Source organism: Micromesistius poutassou (assembly GCF_964030765.1).
Source record: "Micromesistius poutassou genome assembly, chromosome: 22".
Classification (NCBI taxonomy): Eukaryota; Metazoa; Chordata; class Actinopteri; order Gadiformes; family Gadidae; genus Micromesistius; species Micromesistius poutassou.
Genome location: NC_140292.1, coordinates 10,576,423 through 10,595,953, shown reverse-complemented (window position 1 = coordinate 10,595,953; position 19,531 = coordinate 10,576,423). Strand labels below are relative to the sequence as shown.

The window sequence follows — 19,531 nt, the reverse complement described above, 5'->3', positions numbered from 1 at the left end:
TTATCTATGAAGAATGTTGTGGATAAAACCGACATAATAATCTACTCTAACAAAATACGAGAGGTCAAGAAGGACTAGGGTTGAATGATCAAGGCTTTATTGTCACTACGCAGAGTAACAACAGTACCTGAGTTTGTTTGGCAAAGAACTTGCAGACTTTCCCAAACACTTTATTTATCTGTGGCATATACAGTCATAATCGTAAAGCTGGTACTATCTGATTTTAGTAAAAGTAGGGATTAATTGAGTGAAGTCAACCAGTTCACTCTGTCAGAAAACACATCACAAGAACATATGGAGAGGGAACCGCAGGAGGGCGTCTCCTCTCACCGTGACGTGAAAGAGTCGTCTTTGGAGGGGCCACTTATACGTAAATGAGGTGGGGCTTCCTTGTTTTGTAACACGTGAATGAGACATTTGTTGATCAAGGAGAGCCAGGTAATATCAAATGTTTAACATTTAGCTTCACTGTAACAATATTTATCTTATATTATTGTATGTTTTATACTTAAAGTTAATCATACTTATACTTATATTCTAGTGAACTGAGAAATAGGCTGATATCATTGACTAGAGGAATGCGTGTCTGGTGGTCTCCGGTCAGCCCAGGACCCTCTGAGGTGTTATGAATGACAGAGGGACAGGGCCCTCCCCAATCTGTTGACCCGGTTATTTTCTACTATTATTCCAAGCATATGGTAGAGATATCCTTTTAAACCTTCATTATTTTCTACCATAAGAACAGTGGAAGGTCATATTAAGTGTTAAACAGAAGTGTTTAAATCCAGCATGGTAATTCCTAGTCTTTTTAGGTCATTAAAATGATCAATAGTTATCGATATCGATCAATATGATCAAGTTATATCGTGATATGTCTTTCAGCCATATCGCCCAGGCCTAGCTTCTATTGTGATCCACACACACACACACACACACACACACACAAAGCCGTCGGAGCGATGACACCGTGTCCTTCTGTACTCTGGGTGTGTGTCATCGTCGTGAATATCCCACCGGAGCGGCCGCAGATAAATAAGTCCCCAAAAACAGAAGAACAACAACGTGTGTGTGCCACAAACGCACCGCATCGGGCTGCCCACTCGGCTGAGCGCTTGCTCACAGGCTGCTGATGAGACGGGCACGGAGCAGGATGTGTGTGACAAGGGGAATGTGTGTGTGTGTGTGTGTGTGTACGCTTGACAAATGCGTGCATCCATGCTTGAAAGATCACAATGTCTTTTCATGTGTTTTGTTGTGTTTTCTCATTTCAAATATTAATGGGGAGGGGCTGGGATTCAGGAGAACACGAGCCCCCCGCCTCGCTCCGACTTATTAAGAAGGACGACGGAGGCGAACGCTTCATTAGTAATGAGCCGCACAACAATCCGCAGTGGGACACTGTTCTCCGTGCTCAGCGTTCGACGTGAACAATAACACATGCATTCTTTATGATCCACAATGGAAGAGCGCGGCCCTGGTCCTTTGAACCGGCCTCGGAGCTCTGTATGTGGAGTGCAGCTGTGCGGAGGGCTGGGGGGGTGGGTGGATGGGAGAGTAGTGGAGTGGTGTGGAGGTCCACTGGGACGAAAAATAACTCGTTCTGTTGCATTTTTCACGACGCCATTAGAGGCCCCTTTCTTCTTCTTTGTGCTGGAAGACACAGAGCCACGCTGTGGATAGGGGATTGAGCACATGAAGGTCATGTGACTTGTAGGCCAAGCACTGCACTAGGTTTGATTCAAGAGCTGTTATTTGGGTTTAAGTTGTTAGAAAAGGGAAAGCCATCCGTCAGCTGTTAGTGAGTGAAATGCACTGTGGGAATGTCTGTTTTGGGTCGGCTGCCTGCCTCTGTGTGAGACCATTTGGATTCAAGAACGCTCCCGGCTGAGTTCAGGGCTGAATCAGGGCGTCTCTTCCTTGATTGGCTCGGGGAATCCATTTGCCTGTCAATCACAGCTGTGTGAAATGCCAACCCTTGAGGAAGGTGGGGAAGGAGGAGACGTTTTGGGGAGTTTTTTAGTTTTCAAAAGCCTACTCTCCTCTGCTCTTTCTTTACCACTCTCGAGTCTGATCTACCGCAGCATTAATGGTTGAATCTAATTGATCTGTTTAGAAATATATATAATGAATTTAACAGAAAGCTAAACTCTAAACCTCACATCCTTTTATTCTCTAGTAGAGGAGTTACTTTATGAATAAATACGCTTTCAAAAAAATGTTGGCGGATAATGACACAAGCTTTAGAGATGATATCAGTCCCGTTAAGCACCACTTGCCTAATAAGACGTATATTAATATAGAAAATGCTGAAAGGCATGCTATTAAGAAAAAGCCAAAATGCATAAATGGATTAACCTTAATGGATTGTTTAATGGAGTGTTAGCACCATGTGCGCTGTGTCAGGTTGAGGGCGTGTGGTTGTACTCACAGAATGTGTAGCATAGACAAATGTTTTAATCAGGCTGTTGTTTTGAGTCTCTCGTGTTTTGCCCTCTGAGTGCCCTCCGACTGGAAAGGCTAGATGAAAAATTTATTAGCATTAAGTATTGATACCCTGTTCTGCTGCTAAAATAATGCTTTATTTAACAAAATGAGTGTGTGTGTGTGTGTGTGTGCGTGCATCCATTGCTTGACATACCTGTAGGTAGGGATGTCACGATACCAGAAATTTTGTAGTCGATACCAATACCAGTGAAATTCCATGATTCTCGATACACGCTGAAAGTAGGCAGTCATGCAGCTATGCTGCTCGCATTTACACTTGTGTGCATGGCGGGGTTTAAAACATAACTTCCAACGTAATATTAAGTAGGCTAATATAACGCAGGTGTGCAAGGCAGGCACAGGAGACGCCAACATTGTTTTCAACCGCTCGGTACCGGGCTGTATTAATTCTCAAGTTTTGAAAATAAAAGAAAGTATTTGAAGCGAATAAGCGACGCTGTTTTTGATTTGTTTTTTTGGTTTTGAACAAATAGTTTTGGATGCATACATCGGCTTTGAGTTGGTTTGTTACTTTGAAATCGCATACGCTCGAAACACACACACACACACACACACACGTTCATTCATTCACCACTGCACCCACTACAACCTGCCGATCAATCAAAACAACATCAAGTAAGTGATGCTGCATGCAGTCGTACCATGCGTGTTTACACGCATGGTGCAACATTGAAAAGGGTCCCGTCTGAAACAGTCGTGCGGCGCAGCGTTCTTCCAGACACTCTTATTATTATTCTGTTTTTCGACGAGTCGAGGCGGAGCTGTCGCACTCACTGCAGCTGCAGTTGGTATCTTCCGTGTTCCTTTGTCATTTAACGGCAGACTACAACACTTGTAGCTGTATATGCTGCCCGTGTCACGTCCGGAGGAATTGCATCCCCGGTACCTACGGTACTGTAGAAAAACGAGTACCGTCACGTTTTTAGAATTGTCGCATCGACTTGGTACCGTAGTATGACTTCCCTACCTGTAGGGAAGAAGCCAAGGTGTATTAAATGCACACAACTATGATACAATTTGTATCCCAGCTAAGCCAGCCGCCATCCGTTGAGTCGATATCTGAGATTGGTTTGCCTAGCCACTGAGACCAAGTCACAAGCCGTGAAGCCGTGTATTACCGGTCCGCAGGGACTTAGCTCTCGTCTGCCTCCACATCAGACCACATCAGACACTGTAGCTAACAGTTACATACAGTGATGGACATTAGCATTGCACCGTAGCTGTCACCTCATGTTTATCCCCCCACCCCAACGTACTTAAAGCTAAAAGCTAAATGTAGCACCTTTTTCTTTTTAGCTCGCCTTTATTTGGTGTTGGTGGGGTGAGGAACTCAACAGCTAAATATTGGATGGGATAAATGTGTGAAAAGTGTGAAAGTTGCCTGAAAATGTAAATTTAGGTGGCTTTCCAAATGTATTTTAGTGCAGCTTGATTTTTAGTTTTCTTAGGTTAAAGTGTGAAGTTTGACGAGAGAGAGAGAGAGAGAGAGAGAGAGAGAGAGAGAGAGAGAGAGAGAGAGAGAGAGAGAGAGAGAGAGAGAGAGAGAGAGAGAGAGAGAGAGAGAGAGAGAGAGAGAGAGAGAGAGAGAGAGAGAGTGTGATGAAGAGGGATGGAGAGAAAGAGAGGGAGGGAGAGAGAGGGAGAATGGGATAAAGAGGGATTCAGAGAGAGAGAGAGAAAAGAGGGAGGGAGGGAGAGAGAGGGAGTGCTTCCTCTTTGTTGTTAAGGTTGACATCTCAGGTAACCCACTTTTGCTTGCAAGCAAAAGTGGGTTACCTGAGATGTCAACCTTATGGGTGTGTTTACTCTTTGATTATTGTCGGAGCAGAGGGAGAGCCCTCCTCCACCAGCCAGGACCAGGGCTGACAGGCTGTCACAACACCCCCTATTCATGTGTGTGTGCTGGTGGTGCTGGTGGTGGGGCTGGGGAGTCGGAGGAGTTATATAAGTCATACACATTTAAATTGCCCCTAATTTGAAATGACGTATATCAAAGATCAGTTTCCCTTCATATATTTCTATAAATGATGGGAAGGGGGCAGCGTGTATGTATGTGTGTGTGTGTGTGTGTGTGTGTGTGTGTGTGTGTATGTGTTTGTGTGTGTGCAACACGTACAGCATGTACACACACAAACACAGTCCTTAGATGATAGACCAGAGGGTCACATCAATATTTGAACAAAGCAAGAGACACACACACACACACTCTGCCATGTCTGTCTGTGGTGGCCATGCTTTCAGCTCTTCTCAGTTGTGTGTGTTCTTTAACGAGAGATGCCCGTGTGGGTGTGCCTGGATGAAGTCTAGTGTTTGGAGGGAAAATTAACTAAGAAGTTTGTTCTGCCATTTCTACAGTTTGTTTGATGTCCCTCTCAGATGCGCCTCGGGGGGCACTGGGAAATGGCGGGAGACGGGCTGGGGGTGTTGGTAAGCAGTTGGTATTTCAGAACTGTAGTAATAAGCAACTGGTATTTCATAACACACACCGCTATGGAACTTGGAGAACTCGTTGAACACAATGCCTTGGCCACAATCAGGAGCGGATAGAGTTCATTATCATGTTGTATCCTGTTTTCATGCATAGAATCCAGTGTTAAATAGCAGCACAGTAGTATTGTGCTAAGGTGCAGTGTAAGTGTGTGTATGAGTGTGTGCATGCATCGGGATGGTCTTTAGTTTGGGGACAATTTCCTTCTCAAACTGGTAATAAGCCGGTTGTCTCCATGCTTGGCAGAATATAAATAATTACCTCTCCTTTCCTCGAGGCGTAAGATATTTTAATAATAAAGAAATGTCCTCCCAATGTATTTTCTTGAAATTACTCTGGTATAAGTCTTCATGGTTCACATTTGGTTAATCTAAACAGACGCTCCCTCGGTGCCTTCCTCGCTGTCTCCAACACCCCCCCCCCCCTTCATCTGCTCTCTCCACACACACTAAAACTCTCTCCAGCCGCCCCCGGATCCTCTGCTCCGCTCACCTCTGCTCCGGAAGGCAGACCGCTCCATCTGCTGCCGCGAGCACCGCCGCCTCCACCCACACCTACAGACACTAAACCATACCTTGACATAAGCCACTTTAATTAATGGACTGTTGACTATTGCCAGACTCTATTTATGTTGTTATGTTGTGTATTCATACAAATAGACTCTTGCTTGAATACGGATAAAGGAGAGAGATTCCATGATGACTCGCGTCCTCATCCTCCAATGCACACACACATGCCATCACACACACACACACACACACACACACACACACACACACACACACACACACACACACACACACACACCATCACACTCCTCCTTCAAAAGCATAGGCAGCGGAGGGGAGGGTAGTGGTTGTTTTTTTCCCCCCTGTTTACGAAATGTCAGCAATGCTTGTTTGATGCTGATTAACAAATAAGTATTCTGCCGCTTCTTAGTTAACAAAACAGAATTCATTAGTGGATTTGGGTGGTTGTGTGTAAGCAGCTGCCTCCTGCCTGGTTAATACCCAGCACTTATCCTCCTGTGTTGTCTTTAGGGAGGGGGTTGTGACTGGCTAAGACCTTGACAATAATGATAAATGCGATTAACTTCCATAATATTGTGATTGCGATTATTTATTGCGATTAACAGATTATCAATGCAGTTTGCCAACCTGGCAACCGTGTTGCGTTGCCTGGCGTCATGTAATGAGCGGTAGTGATTCCTCAGCCGCTCATGGAAGGTTCTAGCGTGCTTATCGGCACCGCTTGATTGGTTAGGGCGCTTATTGCTGAGTTGTGACCGTTGATGATGAGATTTGAATGAAATGGCCATGCAATATCATTTATTTAGTTATTTATACAATTTTGTCGTAAAAGAAAATTGCAATGCATTGATTGTAACTTTACCTAATGCCATGCCACTGCTACAACTGGTGGTGGTGGAGGAGGTGGTGGTGGAGGGGTCACGTTGGTGGTGTTGCTCAGTTGTGGTATTAGTGGCTCTTAATGCGATCAGGAATGGGATGTGGAAATAACTTGTCGGCTGAGCAAAAAAAAGATGTGATTAGAGGTTACGAATGTCATGGGAGATTCGGCCCTTCTGAGGATTATTCAATAATAGATCAGTCCCTCGAAATAAAGTGATCTTGAAATATGTACTCTCAAAATGCTTGTGGTGAGGCTTCTCATTGCTGCCTGTTGAAGGATTCATTAGTGCAACAGCCCCGTTTTATGATTGGCCGGTCTATTAATGTTGAATTTCTCTCTCTCTCTCTCTCTCTCTCTCTCTCTCTCTCTCTCTCTCTCTCTCTCTCTCTCTCTCTCTCTCTACCCACCCCCCCCATCTGTCCTTGTATTTATGCGTGCTTGGTACTGATGTTGTGTATGAGATGTATAGAAGCTGACTGAACAATACTCCCAGACCGGCTGTGCGGTGCGTCAGAGATCAGTGATCTGCTAGATTGCTGTTTCGTATCTATGCTGAATTATTGAAATCGCAGTCGCTGCTTCCCGGGCTTTGTCAAGTTAAACTACTACTTTGAAATGAACCACTGTGGCTTTTTAAAAGGATTTTATTAAAAACTGGATGTATTTATTAAGCACCCGCGGATATTTTTCACGGGTAAATAATATTTGCTGCACCTGCTTCAAGGTTCTTCCTCCAAAGCAATAACAGCATTGTTTGTACAACCTGTTTGTGTGTGTGTGGGGTGCGTGTGTGTGTGTGTACAGGTACCTGTGTGTGTGTGTGTATATGTGTGTATGAGGTTTTCTGTGGTGTGTGAACACACTTCTGTACTGTGCATGGTGAATATACTCTGCATGTGTGGTCCTGTGCATGTTTCGAATAGTGTGTATGTTTGTGTGTTTGTTCCTGATAGTGTGTGTGTGTATTTCTGATAGGGTGTGTGTGTGTGTGTGTGTTCCTGATAGTGTGTGTGTGTGTGTGTGTGTGTGTGTGGGTTTGTCTGTGTGTGTGTGTGTGTGTGTGTGTGTGTGTGTGTGTGTGTGTGTGTGTGTGTGTGTTTCTGATAGTGTGTGTGTGTCTGGGGTGTGGGTTTTTCTGATGGAGTGTGTGGGTGTGGGTGTTTCTGATAGAGTTTGTGTGTGTGTGTGTGTGTGTGTGTGTGTGTGTGTGAGAGAGTGTCTGTGTTTCTGATAGAGCTATCATTCAGCCCTATGGCAGTGACATCTTGTTTTTCCACCAGACCGGCAGGATGTATCCGGGGCTCGCTTGTGTTATTGCTGGGTTGACCCAGCGGTCGTAGATCACCGTGGAAACCACGGAGTGCAGGGAACACCACTGGCGGCTGAGACGAACCGGAGGGGGGTGGGGTCAGGGGAATTTATGTTCAAATATGTAAATGAGCTGGATCACTCACAGAGTTGAATTTGAAAATAAATCGAATGGCCCATCTAATGATTAGAAATATGTCATCAATAGTATGACATCATCAATCATAATACATGATGTACCTTTTCAAACCTGTCAGTCCCCAAACAATTAGAAACACACTGACACTGTGTGTGACAACGTTATAGTGACACACTATAGTGACAACGTTAACCAAGAAGCCGGAGATGTCTCTGTGTTAATAGATCTCTAGAGTGTGGAGATACAATACCATTACCATCAGCCCTCTCCCCCCACCCCCCCCCCCCCCCCACTTCACTCTGTCTCTGAAGAAAAACACCACAAAAGTGCTTTCAAATTAAAAGCGTGTTTCATTGTCGGGGCTCCAGAGCAAATAGGGAGTTAATGGGAGTGTGCCGCAGTGTGGGACAAGGCACAGCAGGGTGCAAAACAGTGTGATTTAGGAGAGAGAAGGATTAGACCGATCCAGAGAGACAGAGCGAGAGAGCGGGATGGACAGGGTAGGAAGCAGAGGAGAGGGGTAAAGAGGAGGGGGGGTAGGAAGCCCAGGAGAGGGGTAAAGAGGAGGGGGGGGGTAGAAAGATGGAGAGAAGGGGGAGAAGTGGAAGGGAGTGAGCTCTGTAATCCTGGTGGGCTGGGATAGAGATACAGCTACCTGCCTTCTGAAGGCTTCACGCTAACCGTGGACAGGTTTCCCCTGTTATCCTCTGGGATTTAAATACAGTTTAATCACCTCCACGGGATCCAATCACGTGTCAGGAATACCAATCAGGAGACATGAGCACACACTGGGAGACGGCAGAGTGGCTCTGGTTGGGTTGGAATTACAATATGAGAATGTTGACCTCTTTCACAGAGATTATCATTAACTTACCTCCTCTGGGTGGGAAGTTACTGCTGCTTATGTTCTAAGTGCCACACATGGAGTTGTTGGTCATGATGGTGTGTGTGTGTGTGTGTGTGTGTGTGTGTGTGTGTGTGTGTCTGGAGTAGTAGAAGAACAGGTTTTGTGACGTTTGTATTGTATGGATTGATTTGGATGTCTTTTCTTGTCATTTCTGTGATTCATTCAAATGATGTGAGTGGCTGTGCCCATTCAATACAATACACAAGTAAATACTAAATATTTGAGAATAAATTGTCCCCTCAACCATCTATTATTATTATTATTATTAATGAATGTATTCATTTATTTGATATATTTAAACGTTTTTAATTTGAAGGTGAATAATGAGCCGGGGAAATCAAACAAACCCAAAATGACAAAGACTGGACTAACTGTAATGTTGAGGTAAAGGCTGTGACCTTGTGTGTAGATGTATATAGTGACCGTGTGCCTGTGTGTGTGTGTGTGTGTGTGTGTGTGTGTGTGTGTGTTTCAGGTAAAGACTATGACCTTGTGTGTAGTTGTATATAGTGCCCGTGTGCCGGTGTGTGTGTGTGTGTGTTTCAGGTAAAGGCTGTGACCTTGTGTGTAGATGTATATAGTGACCGTGTGCCTGTGTGTGTGTTTCAGGTAAAGGCTGTGACCTTGTGTGTAGATGTATATAGTGACCGTGTGCCTGTGTGTGTCCCAGGGTCCAGGGGCGAGGCCCTCCAGTCCGGGACCCTCCCCCGCTTCCTGCAGGAGCCCGACGACGCCTACATCATCAAGAGCAACCCCATCAAGCTGCGCTGCCGGGCCCAGCCCGCGCTGCAGATCTTCTTCAAGTGCAACGGGGAATGGGTCCATCAGAGCCAGCACCTGGCCCAGGAGCACACCGACCTGGGCACCGGTACGGAGCCACGCACCACACACGCATGCACCGCACACATGCACGCACGCAAGCACCACTCACTCACTAATGAACTCACACACTTGCTCGTTCACTCACACACTCACTCACTCACAGACTCACTCTAATGAAGTTACTCCCTCACTATCACACTCAATTTCTCACTCACTCACTCACTCACTCACTCACTCACTCACTCACTCACTCACTCACTCACTCACTCACTTGCTCGCTGACTCAAATGCTCATAAACTCACACACACACACATACACAAACTGGATACATATTATTGTACTGGACAACCCCCCCCCCCACACACACACACACACACACACACACACACACACACACACACTGAATTCAATGTACCGTAGTGTTGAAAAAATAATACTACAGCTATATATACAGTTTATACACAGGTTCAGATCCCAGTACACTACACTGTGCACTGAGGCATGTACACACACACAAACGCACAAATGCACACACACACACACACACCCGTGTGCATCCATTCAGTCATGCACGCTCATGCGCGCACACACTCATCACAGACACAACCTCCAACTTCAAGTCAATCCTACACATATACAGTACACAACTCTAGTACGTACACACACACACACACACACACACACACACACACACACACACACACACATATATATAACCTCTAGCTTCAACTCAATCTCGCTTGTCAAAATTGAGGGTGAGAAGGTGTGGAGTTGGAGCTCAGACCCTCGGTGGGATGGATTCTGCAAAAGGAGCCTTTTGACTACGCCTCAGGCTACACTCAACTGCTGCCCTCCACCCTTACAGTATATATCTGCCTGGCTGCGTGAGCTCATGAGTCACGTTCAATACGGTGGTAATAGGAGCACAGTAGCCCCCTGGCCATAAAAGGCTTTTATTGTTCGATTGTTCGATACTGCGTGTTTGAGCGCCTGAGAGATGATGCCGGTTGGCTGGCTGGTGTGTGATGCAACCTGACCGCTGAACGGGACCGCGGGTTTGATCCCGGCTTCATGTGGCTCCACGTTCGCGTTGAAAGAATTGAACAGGATCGACCCGGTCTTGATCAAGATTGTATTTCAAGCGAGCAGAGAGATCATGATGACAACCGTGGAGTTAAACACATCGACTTGACGACCAGGAGAACGACCGGCAAAATCACACGATTGGTGGAAAGAATCCAAACTTTCGCTCCGATTTGCGATAAACGCAGCAATCCTGAATTGGATAGAATTGCATCTGAAATACGTGCAGGGTCACACGACAAAACACGTGGCCTCAAAATACCGTTCCTAATTGTGTATGTGACAGCGTGACAAACGGCCCTGATGGCGATCTCCTGTTAGCGGCCGAGACCCGGTCGCTACGTCTTCACTGGTCCTTTATAGAGCCACTCCCATCTGTCTCCTTATCACCTGTCACCATCGCTCTCGCTCACTCTCTACTTCTGTCTCTCTCTTTCTCACTCTCTCTCTCTCTTTCACCCTCTTTCTCTCTCATCCTCTTCCAGGACGGATGGGGCAGTTAGGGGGTGAAATGAGAGGGGGAGAGAATTGGAGAGGGGTGGGTAGGGGAGGGAGGGAGGCGGAGGGAGGGAGGGAGAGATTGTGAGAGAGAGAGAGAGAGACAGCGGCTGTGACAGAGCAGAATGTGGCGAGGGCAGCAGAGGGTGGAGAGCAGAGTAAATAGCAGGGAATTGTAAATATAGTTGCACCTGTGCTAGTAGCTCTGAACTTTTGTCAGGGCCAGGGGTCCAGCAAAGAGATGGATCTCAATGCTGCCCCCCCGCTACACACATACACACAGACACTGCTGCCAGACATTGAGAGCTGGATCTTTATTCTGGACTAGCATGCCAGAGGACTGAATATAAGAAAGAAGTTGAAGTGCAAAAATCAATTTTTTATTTAATTGTATTTTATTCAGCACTTTCTGATCCCATCTGCAGCTACTATAGGATATATTTTCACAGAGTGGGCCAATTAATGGGCTGGACATGCTGTGTTGTGTTTTAAAAGAGAGTGTGTGTATATATAGTCACCAGCTTCATATTTGTTATATTTAATTTATGACTCTTGGTATTGGTACTAAGGTATTTCTAAAATTTCTTGCCATACAATAATGTACCTGTTTGCGTAAAGGGTAACACTTAACAAAGTACTGTAATACAAACTAACTATTAACAAAATTACAAATTGAATCATCTAACTCTGGATCCGCCTAATAGAATACTACAAAAGGCATCATTTATCTCCTGACATGTTATTAAATAAACATGATAGTCCATGAAATCCTGAAGTCATTGCCAATTCCATATGCATTGCTTGATTATAAACACAAAATAAATTGCTACCTTAGTCCATCATAATGTAATGAACATGCATTATTCATAAGTCTGGATACTTGGTTCATAACCACCTCCGCATTGCTATCGTTGTCCCAACATATTCTCGTTAACCTTCAACGTGGAAATATTACAATGTTCACTGAGTAAGAGGGAAACAGGCCTGATGGCTGCATTAATCATGAAGCTAGCTTTACACATACTGTGTAAAGCTGTGGGACCATTTTGTTTTGAAACTGCTATTTGTGTGCATATACAGAATTAGTTTCTATATTTTCAAACACAGAAAAGGCTCACCTTAATGACTAATGACAAAAGAAAATGCACAAAACAAAATAACTACATATAAATAAATCAATAGTTGATAATATAAAGTCCAGGAAATAGTTCCTAATCATAAGGGTTTGTAAAGAAAAATGACTCGGAGGGTGTGACTACTTAAAGAATAATAATATACTAGAATATACTATAGTTCCTCTATGTAGAACCATGTCCGTCTTAAGACCCTGTTATTAGTGTTTTTACCTGAACACAAATCCAGCTATACAGTTATTTATAGTTCTAATACTGATGGTCGAACACATACAGATACAGAGAGTGCTGTCACAGCCCATCCCTAACATGTATTTGTTCATGTATCATCCTCATTCATTCATTCATCATTCATATCCTCTGTGTTATTATAATGAAACAATACCTTGTGAGGATGGAGAAAGATATCCATGCCTCCTCTATAAGTCGATGGACAAGTAACACGTTCATCCACAAGTCCACACACTTCTTTTAATGAGCCTGTGCGGTGTGGTTAGGATGAGTAGTGGCCATCCTCTCATTCATGCTATTGATTCATTCACCTCCACCATATTACTCCCAAGACGTTGGATTAGGAGGAGACGGGAGCTTCAAAGCTGTAGCAGCTGGATATTCCTCCATTACCCAGAAGGCAACGGGTGGCCGACACCTCATCAGCTAGTCTGTGAAACAGCTGAAATGACTGAAGTGTTCACGTTATAGTTGACATTCACACATTCTCACACAAGCACAAACACACCTACCTATACCTTAGATGATGGAATTTAAATTAATTTAATTATTTCACCAGTGGTTTAGTCAATCATTTTATTTTTAGATTTTAGATTTGAATCTTATGGTTGTGATGCAACAGTTTGGTAATTTTGCGGCAGATAAGAGAACAAATAGAACAAATAAAAGCACTGATTGATGCTCAGTCAATGTTTGCCACCAGGCCAGAATTTGTGTCATAAACCAGAGATACGTTGCTTTCAAACATACATTTGGGTCCTAACACACTTGGCAATCGCTCAGCCTAGTTAGAAAAGCATTTGTTCAGATATACGATACGATACAATACAACTTTATTGTCCTTTTTTTTTCCTCCATGGCGTCTCCGTGGCGTCTCCGTTCAAGATATAGCCCACTGTTGGTATTTCCTTCCCTCTCTAACCTTGCTAAGCTCTGTTTGGCTCTGTTTGTTTTCCACCAGAGCAAGCCGACCAAATCCTGTTGAGCAAACGTTCTGTTTTCTCTTCTGCTTAATGTACTGGTTGCCATGTTGTAGTATAACCCCCCCTATGGGGCTGCTCTGCATCATGTCTGCCAGGCTTTGCTTGCCGGACATGCTGTGGGATTTGCTATATATGTTGTCATAAAACTTGTATTTGCTCCTATTTTGGCTCACGTTGCTGCCCAGGAGCTCTATACAAGCCACAGTGAACTGAAGTAGAAATAAAACAAAGAACACAACATATTGTGTGGGCAGGGTTCCTGCTGTGTCATGGCTCTGCTGCATATGCTATAGTATAGCAAACACCTATATAGCGTATGCTGTAGTTGGTGTTTGTGTGGTAACGGTGAGTCAAAGCCAGCGCGTGTCCTTTGAATCATTCTGTGAGTTACCACCAGGGCATTCCCTGCTCACGCTCAACACACACAAAACATGCGTTGTATTGATGAATAATTCATCATTATTTGCGTACATAATGAGTTTGCGCTGTAAAATGCAGCTGCAATTATTGTCTGTGTGCGTCCGGACAATGTATTGACAGTTGTTGCCGCGGTTATGCCTGTGTCGTTGATCTTGCTGTCGTTTCTCAGCCCAGGGGGCACTGAGGATGGATTCTAGGATCAACATTGTTAGCCATGAAAAATGATCCAATGAATGAATGCTCAAACATCTCCTTGTTATTAATATACATAAATAATGCCCTATATAGTGTACTGTCCCAACAGACATATAAATATAACTCAAGTTTAATCGTGCTATTGTTATCTCACAACAAGCCTTCTCAACTTGGGTCATACTGTTGTTATATGAGTCAAACCGCTCCTATAGTTGAGTCATATTGTGAATAAAGTTATATTATGACCTTATGAATAATATTGTTTTGTCATATTGTGAATTAAGTTATGATAAGTTGTGACATTATGAAGTAATTTAGTTGGGTCATATTGTGAATAATGTTATGAGTTAGGACGTTATGTAGTTATATTATGGAGTTATTGAGGCATATTGTTAATAATGTTATGATAAGTTATAACATTATGGAGTTATATTATTGAGTCATATTGTGAATGTATACAAATCAATTATAGTAATATTCTTCCTAGTCAATATTGTGACTTATATAGTTGAGTCAAGTTGTGTTTAGTCAAATGATTCAGCTGTCAATCTCGGGACAAATGCATTTGAAGGATTGAGGGAAATATTAATCCATTTAATGTTCCCAAGCAAGTGCTGTGCAACCTGGTAATATGATCTGAGATGTCTCACTATATGATTCATCATTATCACAACACACATTCAAAGGTCTGTATCAGACACATGTATGATCCTTGATTTTGATCCTGTGTGCGTGTGCGTGAGTGCATGTGTGTGTGTGTGTGTGTGAATATACATCAATATCACTCAAAGATGGTATATCTTCAAGGGTGTTTTATTAGATGCTGCAAATACCTTCAGGTACCCTGAACATATGTAACACATATTTCAGTCATCACCATGAATATGCTTATAATCTTGAAACAAATGTAAAAGATATTTCAGATATTTCTGCATTTGAATGACCTATGCTGCCCGGCAATGTTTCAATGTTCTTCCAGTTTTCATAACAGAGATAACTTATAAGATAGACATCCATCCATCCATTCATCACTCTGGCAAAGATAGATGGAGTTTGACTGTGTGTGATCACATATGCAACAAGGTCACATGTGGGGTTGTGTTGCTTTGTATGCAGTTGTTGGGGCTGAACAAAGGACGCCGCACACACAATTTATGTTCATTCACGTTTGTTTGCAAATGACATGTCAATCATCAAGCAGAACAACTCTTCAGAAAGAAGATTGTCTACTCATCTACTCATCTCATCTTCATCAAACATGGAGTGTATTTGAGTCATGGTCCTTTGTTTTAGTTTAGACTAAAAGAAGTGCAGAATAGAGTGGATGAGGATGAAGTGGCACTGGCAGGCTATGTTGTGTGACGACATAAACCTTGAATGCTGGATCGTGGTTGGAAACGCTGGTATGTTTTGAACTTGCGGCGTGTGGATGTTGCAAGACCGTTTTCATTCACTGTCGTAAGCCCACTCCCCCCCCCCCCCCCCATAAAAGAAAGGCCCATTGAAACCCGTGCTGTGTTTCCAGGTGCTTTCATGATTCACATATTTGGGACTATTTATAAAAGATTATAGTATCAAAACAGTTCAGAACTACATGATCAAAAGGTCAATATGGATGTGTTTTTCAAATACAATACTGTCGATTATATTTCCTCATCCTTGTCCAATTGGTAAGCCCTTTGATGCCAGCCGACTGGCTCGCCACACACACACACACACACACACTGGAAACCGACTGCCGCTAATACATTTTTATGGATGATTTTAGGAAGAAGTGTAAAGTCATAGAGGGACTTTGGACTAAAGCCTATACCGTCCGAGGGGACTCAAGTTTGCAGGAAAAAAGTTGACAAGCGGTACAAAAATAGCCGTCTAAGCCTTAAAGTGCAATATATCAAAGCACTTATTCCAAATGTCCAAAGTAAATGACTAAGCCGATAAACAATGTTAGAGTCACAAGGTAAGAAGTGAAATCTCACGAGCCAACGGGAGGATATTCTGGGAGGAAGTCCTCGTTTCGGGGTGCTGCGGTGAGAGGGAGTGTTCATATGGTGAGGCTAATCACCACCGCCACGGCGGGCGAGATAAGGGAGGAGAGGGAGGTGGAGGAGGCACGTAGAGGCGCGGGCGGGGGTGAGGGTGGGGGTAAGGGGTGGGGGGGGTTCAGGCATCCGCCCACCACCGAAAAGTTGATACTCGGATGGAGAGATAGGAGGAAGAGGAGGAGGAGGAAAGAGCTAGGGGGGCCGGGGAGTAGTGGGCGGAAGGGAAAGAGATTAGAATTTGGCACCAGTGGCGGAGTAGTGACTGATCTGAGGGGGGGGGTCTGGACTTGGAGTGGCGGCTCCTGCAGAGTCTTTTGATGGAGAGATAGAATGGGAAGGAGGGAGGAGAGAGGAGTCGTGGCTCGTGGGAGTCCACCGCTGGGCGCTTCCATTACATCCAACGCTCCCAGAGTAATCCCCCACCCCCAGCCCAGAGTGGACTGGAGGAGACGGGGAGCCTGTGTGTGTGTGTGTGTGTGTGTGTGTGCGTCTGTGTGTGTGTCAGGGTTGGAAATTAACTTTTCTTCACAATGGATTCCAAGAATGTACAGTCACATACAGTAATTGAAGTTGCAGAGTCTCAGATTGTGGGATTTAGTGAGTGGGAGAGAGAGGGCTGGGGGAGGGAGGGAGAGAGGTGAGGAGAGGGGAGAAGAAATGAATAGAGGAAGAGAGAGAGGTAGAGGGAGCAGTAAGTAGAGAGGGAAAGAAAGAAAGATGGAGAGGTGGAAAATAATGGTGAGAGGGAGTGAAAGGGCCGAGGCAAGGTAGTATGTGGGAGATCAAGGAGAACTGGGGCATTAGTGTGTCTCTATGCACATACAAAAAGCTGCCTTCTCCTCCTGGAGTGGGAGTGCTGGAGATGGAGTGAAGAGCAGAGGCCAAAGAGCGTTGAATTGAATTATTTTCGGGAAACGATTATCTTTTATTGTGTTGACCGACAGGATGTTTGAAGGTCACACAGCTTGTTTTTGTCCTCCTCATCAGCGTATTCAACCTGCCCTTCATCAAGACACACACACACACACACACACACACACACACACACACACACACACACACACACACACACACACACACACACACACACACACGGCACATTATTCCCTGTGACCTCTAGCATTCATATTCATATAGAAGGTAAAGCTATTGGTCCATTCTACACTCAGTGTTTGTAAACCCAGAGCGAGGGACAGGGCCCGCTCCCCCTAAAAGGAGAAGCCCCAACACACTTCAGCTCAGCCATATGTTAAAAGGCTTATTCTGTTCTGACCTCGCAGCCAGCCGTTCAGCACTGGCTCGCTGTACCATTTTAAAAGGGGGGATTATATACGGAATAATCTCAGAACCAGATTTAATGAGTTGGGTCTTTCATATGAAACTAGTCGAGTCAAGTGTATTGCGTGTTTCTGGAGAGAAAAACAATTAGCTTAATGGCTGCGCTGTACAATTTGCATTCTCCTTGTTTTTCTGGGATTTTTATGCTAATGAGTTTGCAGCTCGTTAAGAGATGAAACAATATTTATAGCGTATCTTGTTTCTGTAATTTGACACATTTCAGAGTGAAACAGTATTAAGTGGACAAACTGTAGGAGGCATGTGTTTTGATCGTTAGGAGTACTCACCGTCCATTGGTTACTTCTGAAAAAGATGTGACCCATGAGCTCATGTGATTGGTTGAGGAAGTATGGCTTGGGTTTCAGTTGATGCAATAGAAACATAACATGGGGCGCAGGATATACTAAAGATTAGGGTGATTGACCCCCAGCGTAACGGTTGGGGGTTCAAACCCTTAGTTCTACTTGTGGTGTCCGGTCATGGAGACACAGGCAGCAGACGGGTAGGAGACTAAACTAGTGAAGATAACTCACATGGACCCTTTCTCCAGAGCTGCTGCTAGCCGTGTCCTGCTTCAGAAAAGGACCCATAATAAGTGTTAAGTGTAAGTAAGGTAAGTGTAATAAGAGCCGCTCCAGTGTTTGTCCTGCGCTGAAGAGGAGTCTATCGCCCAGATAACATTTGTGTGCTCCATTAACTCCATGGAGTGTATAAAATTGGTCAGAAACGTACAGAAACAAACGTCAGCGCTAACGAGCAACAGAAACCTTGGAGCTCCAACACCGAGAACACAGCTGGACATAATGAGTCGTTAACACAGCTGACGGCCGTTTCATTAACGAGGAGACCAGGGAGAGCCAGAGGGCAGGAGGCCCTGGAATGACACGCGCAGTATCAGCTGATGGTTAAACATGGAATTACTTGGGTTTCATGTTGCTTTAACATTGAACAAACTCTGTCTGGTTGAAGAAGAAAAAATACCATATACTGGTCAGGGATATGCTGGGAGTCTATTCACAAATCAGACTTTAGATCAATAATTTTGATTCTGATAGCAGGCCAGCTGAAATCTGGCTGATCGGGGCGTTTCACTTTCTTTTTTATTTTCTTGTATTTGTTTCAACCAACCATGTCGCTGGAGGCGGGGATCTGTAAGACTGTAATTGGTGAACAGCAACACAAACTCGGCCAGCACTAGTAAAGTTCTCCTGGTGGAAAAGACAATCACGCTTTAACATCCTGTCCAGACACCGACATTTTTCGTTAAAGCGTCTGTAAAGCCTCTAATCAACACCGGGTGGACCGGCCGCTGTAGAAACACATCTTTAAATCCTCTGGAAGCTCCTGTCACTCGCGATGGCTGCAAATACGTTTCTCTTTGGTAGAAGATCTCTCGTCACAGAACAACAAGGCGTGACTCCGCCTCCTGTCAGTCATTGGCTTCCGGCCCGGCTCTGTCCCGCCTCCCACCCGTCACTCACCACAGTCTCCTTCCTTCTCCATCCAGGGCTGAAGTTCCGTGAGGTCCTGATTAACGTGTCGCGGCAGCAGGTGGAGGACTTCCACGGGCCCGAGGACTACTGGTGTCTGTGTGTCGCCTGGAGCCACCTGGGGACGTCCAAGAGCCGCAAGGCCAGCGTCCGCATCGCATGTGAGTGGGGGGTATTGTATTAAAAGTTTGTCTGTGTTTAAAGTTTTGTCCCTGTTTGGATTAACTACTGACTATTGTGTTTATGCTGTATATTTATTTTAATGATGTTTGTGTGTGTGTGTGTGTGTGCGTGTGTGTGTGTGTGTGTGTGTGTGTGTGTGTGTGTGTTTAAAGCTTTGTCTATGTAGCACATTCATTCATGTATATAAGCTGTGTGTGTGTGTGTGTGTGTGTGTGTGTGTGTGTGTGTGTGTGTGTGTGTGTGTGTGTGTGTGTGTGTGTGTGTGTGTGTGTGTGTGTGTGTGTGTGTGTGTGTGTGTGTGTGTGTGTGTGTGTGTGGTATCTCCTGATCCGCTCTGCTCTGCTGTTTC

At 44.5% G+C, this 19,531-nt stretch overlaps 1 protein-coding gene across 1 annotated transcript in view; it reads left to right on the top strand.

Annotated features, from left to right (window-relative positions):
• LOC311367420 (netrin receptor UNC5D-like) overlaps positions 1-19,531 on the top strand; it is a gene marked incomplete at both ends in the record, with an annotated part of 148,504 nt that overhangs the window by 88,994 nt on the left and 39,979 nt on the right. The window contains 2 exons of the mRNA XM_084486261.1: positions 9,431-9,628; positions 19,017-19,160. Coding sequence (XP_084342387.1) covers positions 9,431-9,628; positions 19,017-19,160 — 342 coding nt within the window. The remainder of the gene's footprint in view (positions 1-9,430; positions 9,629-19,016; positions 19,161-19,531) is intronic.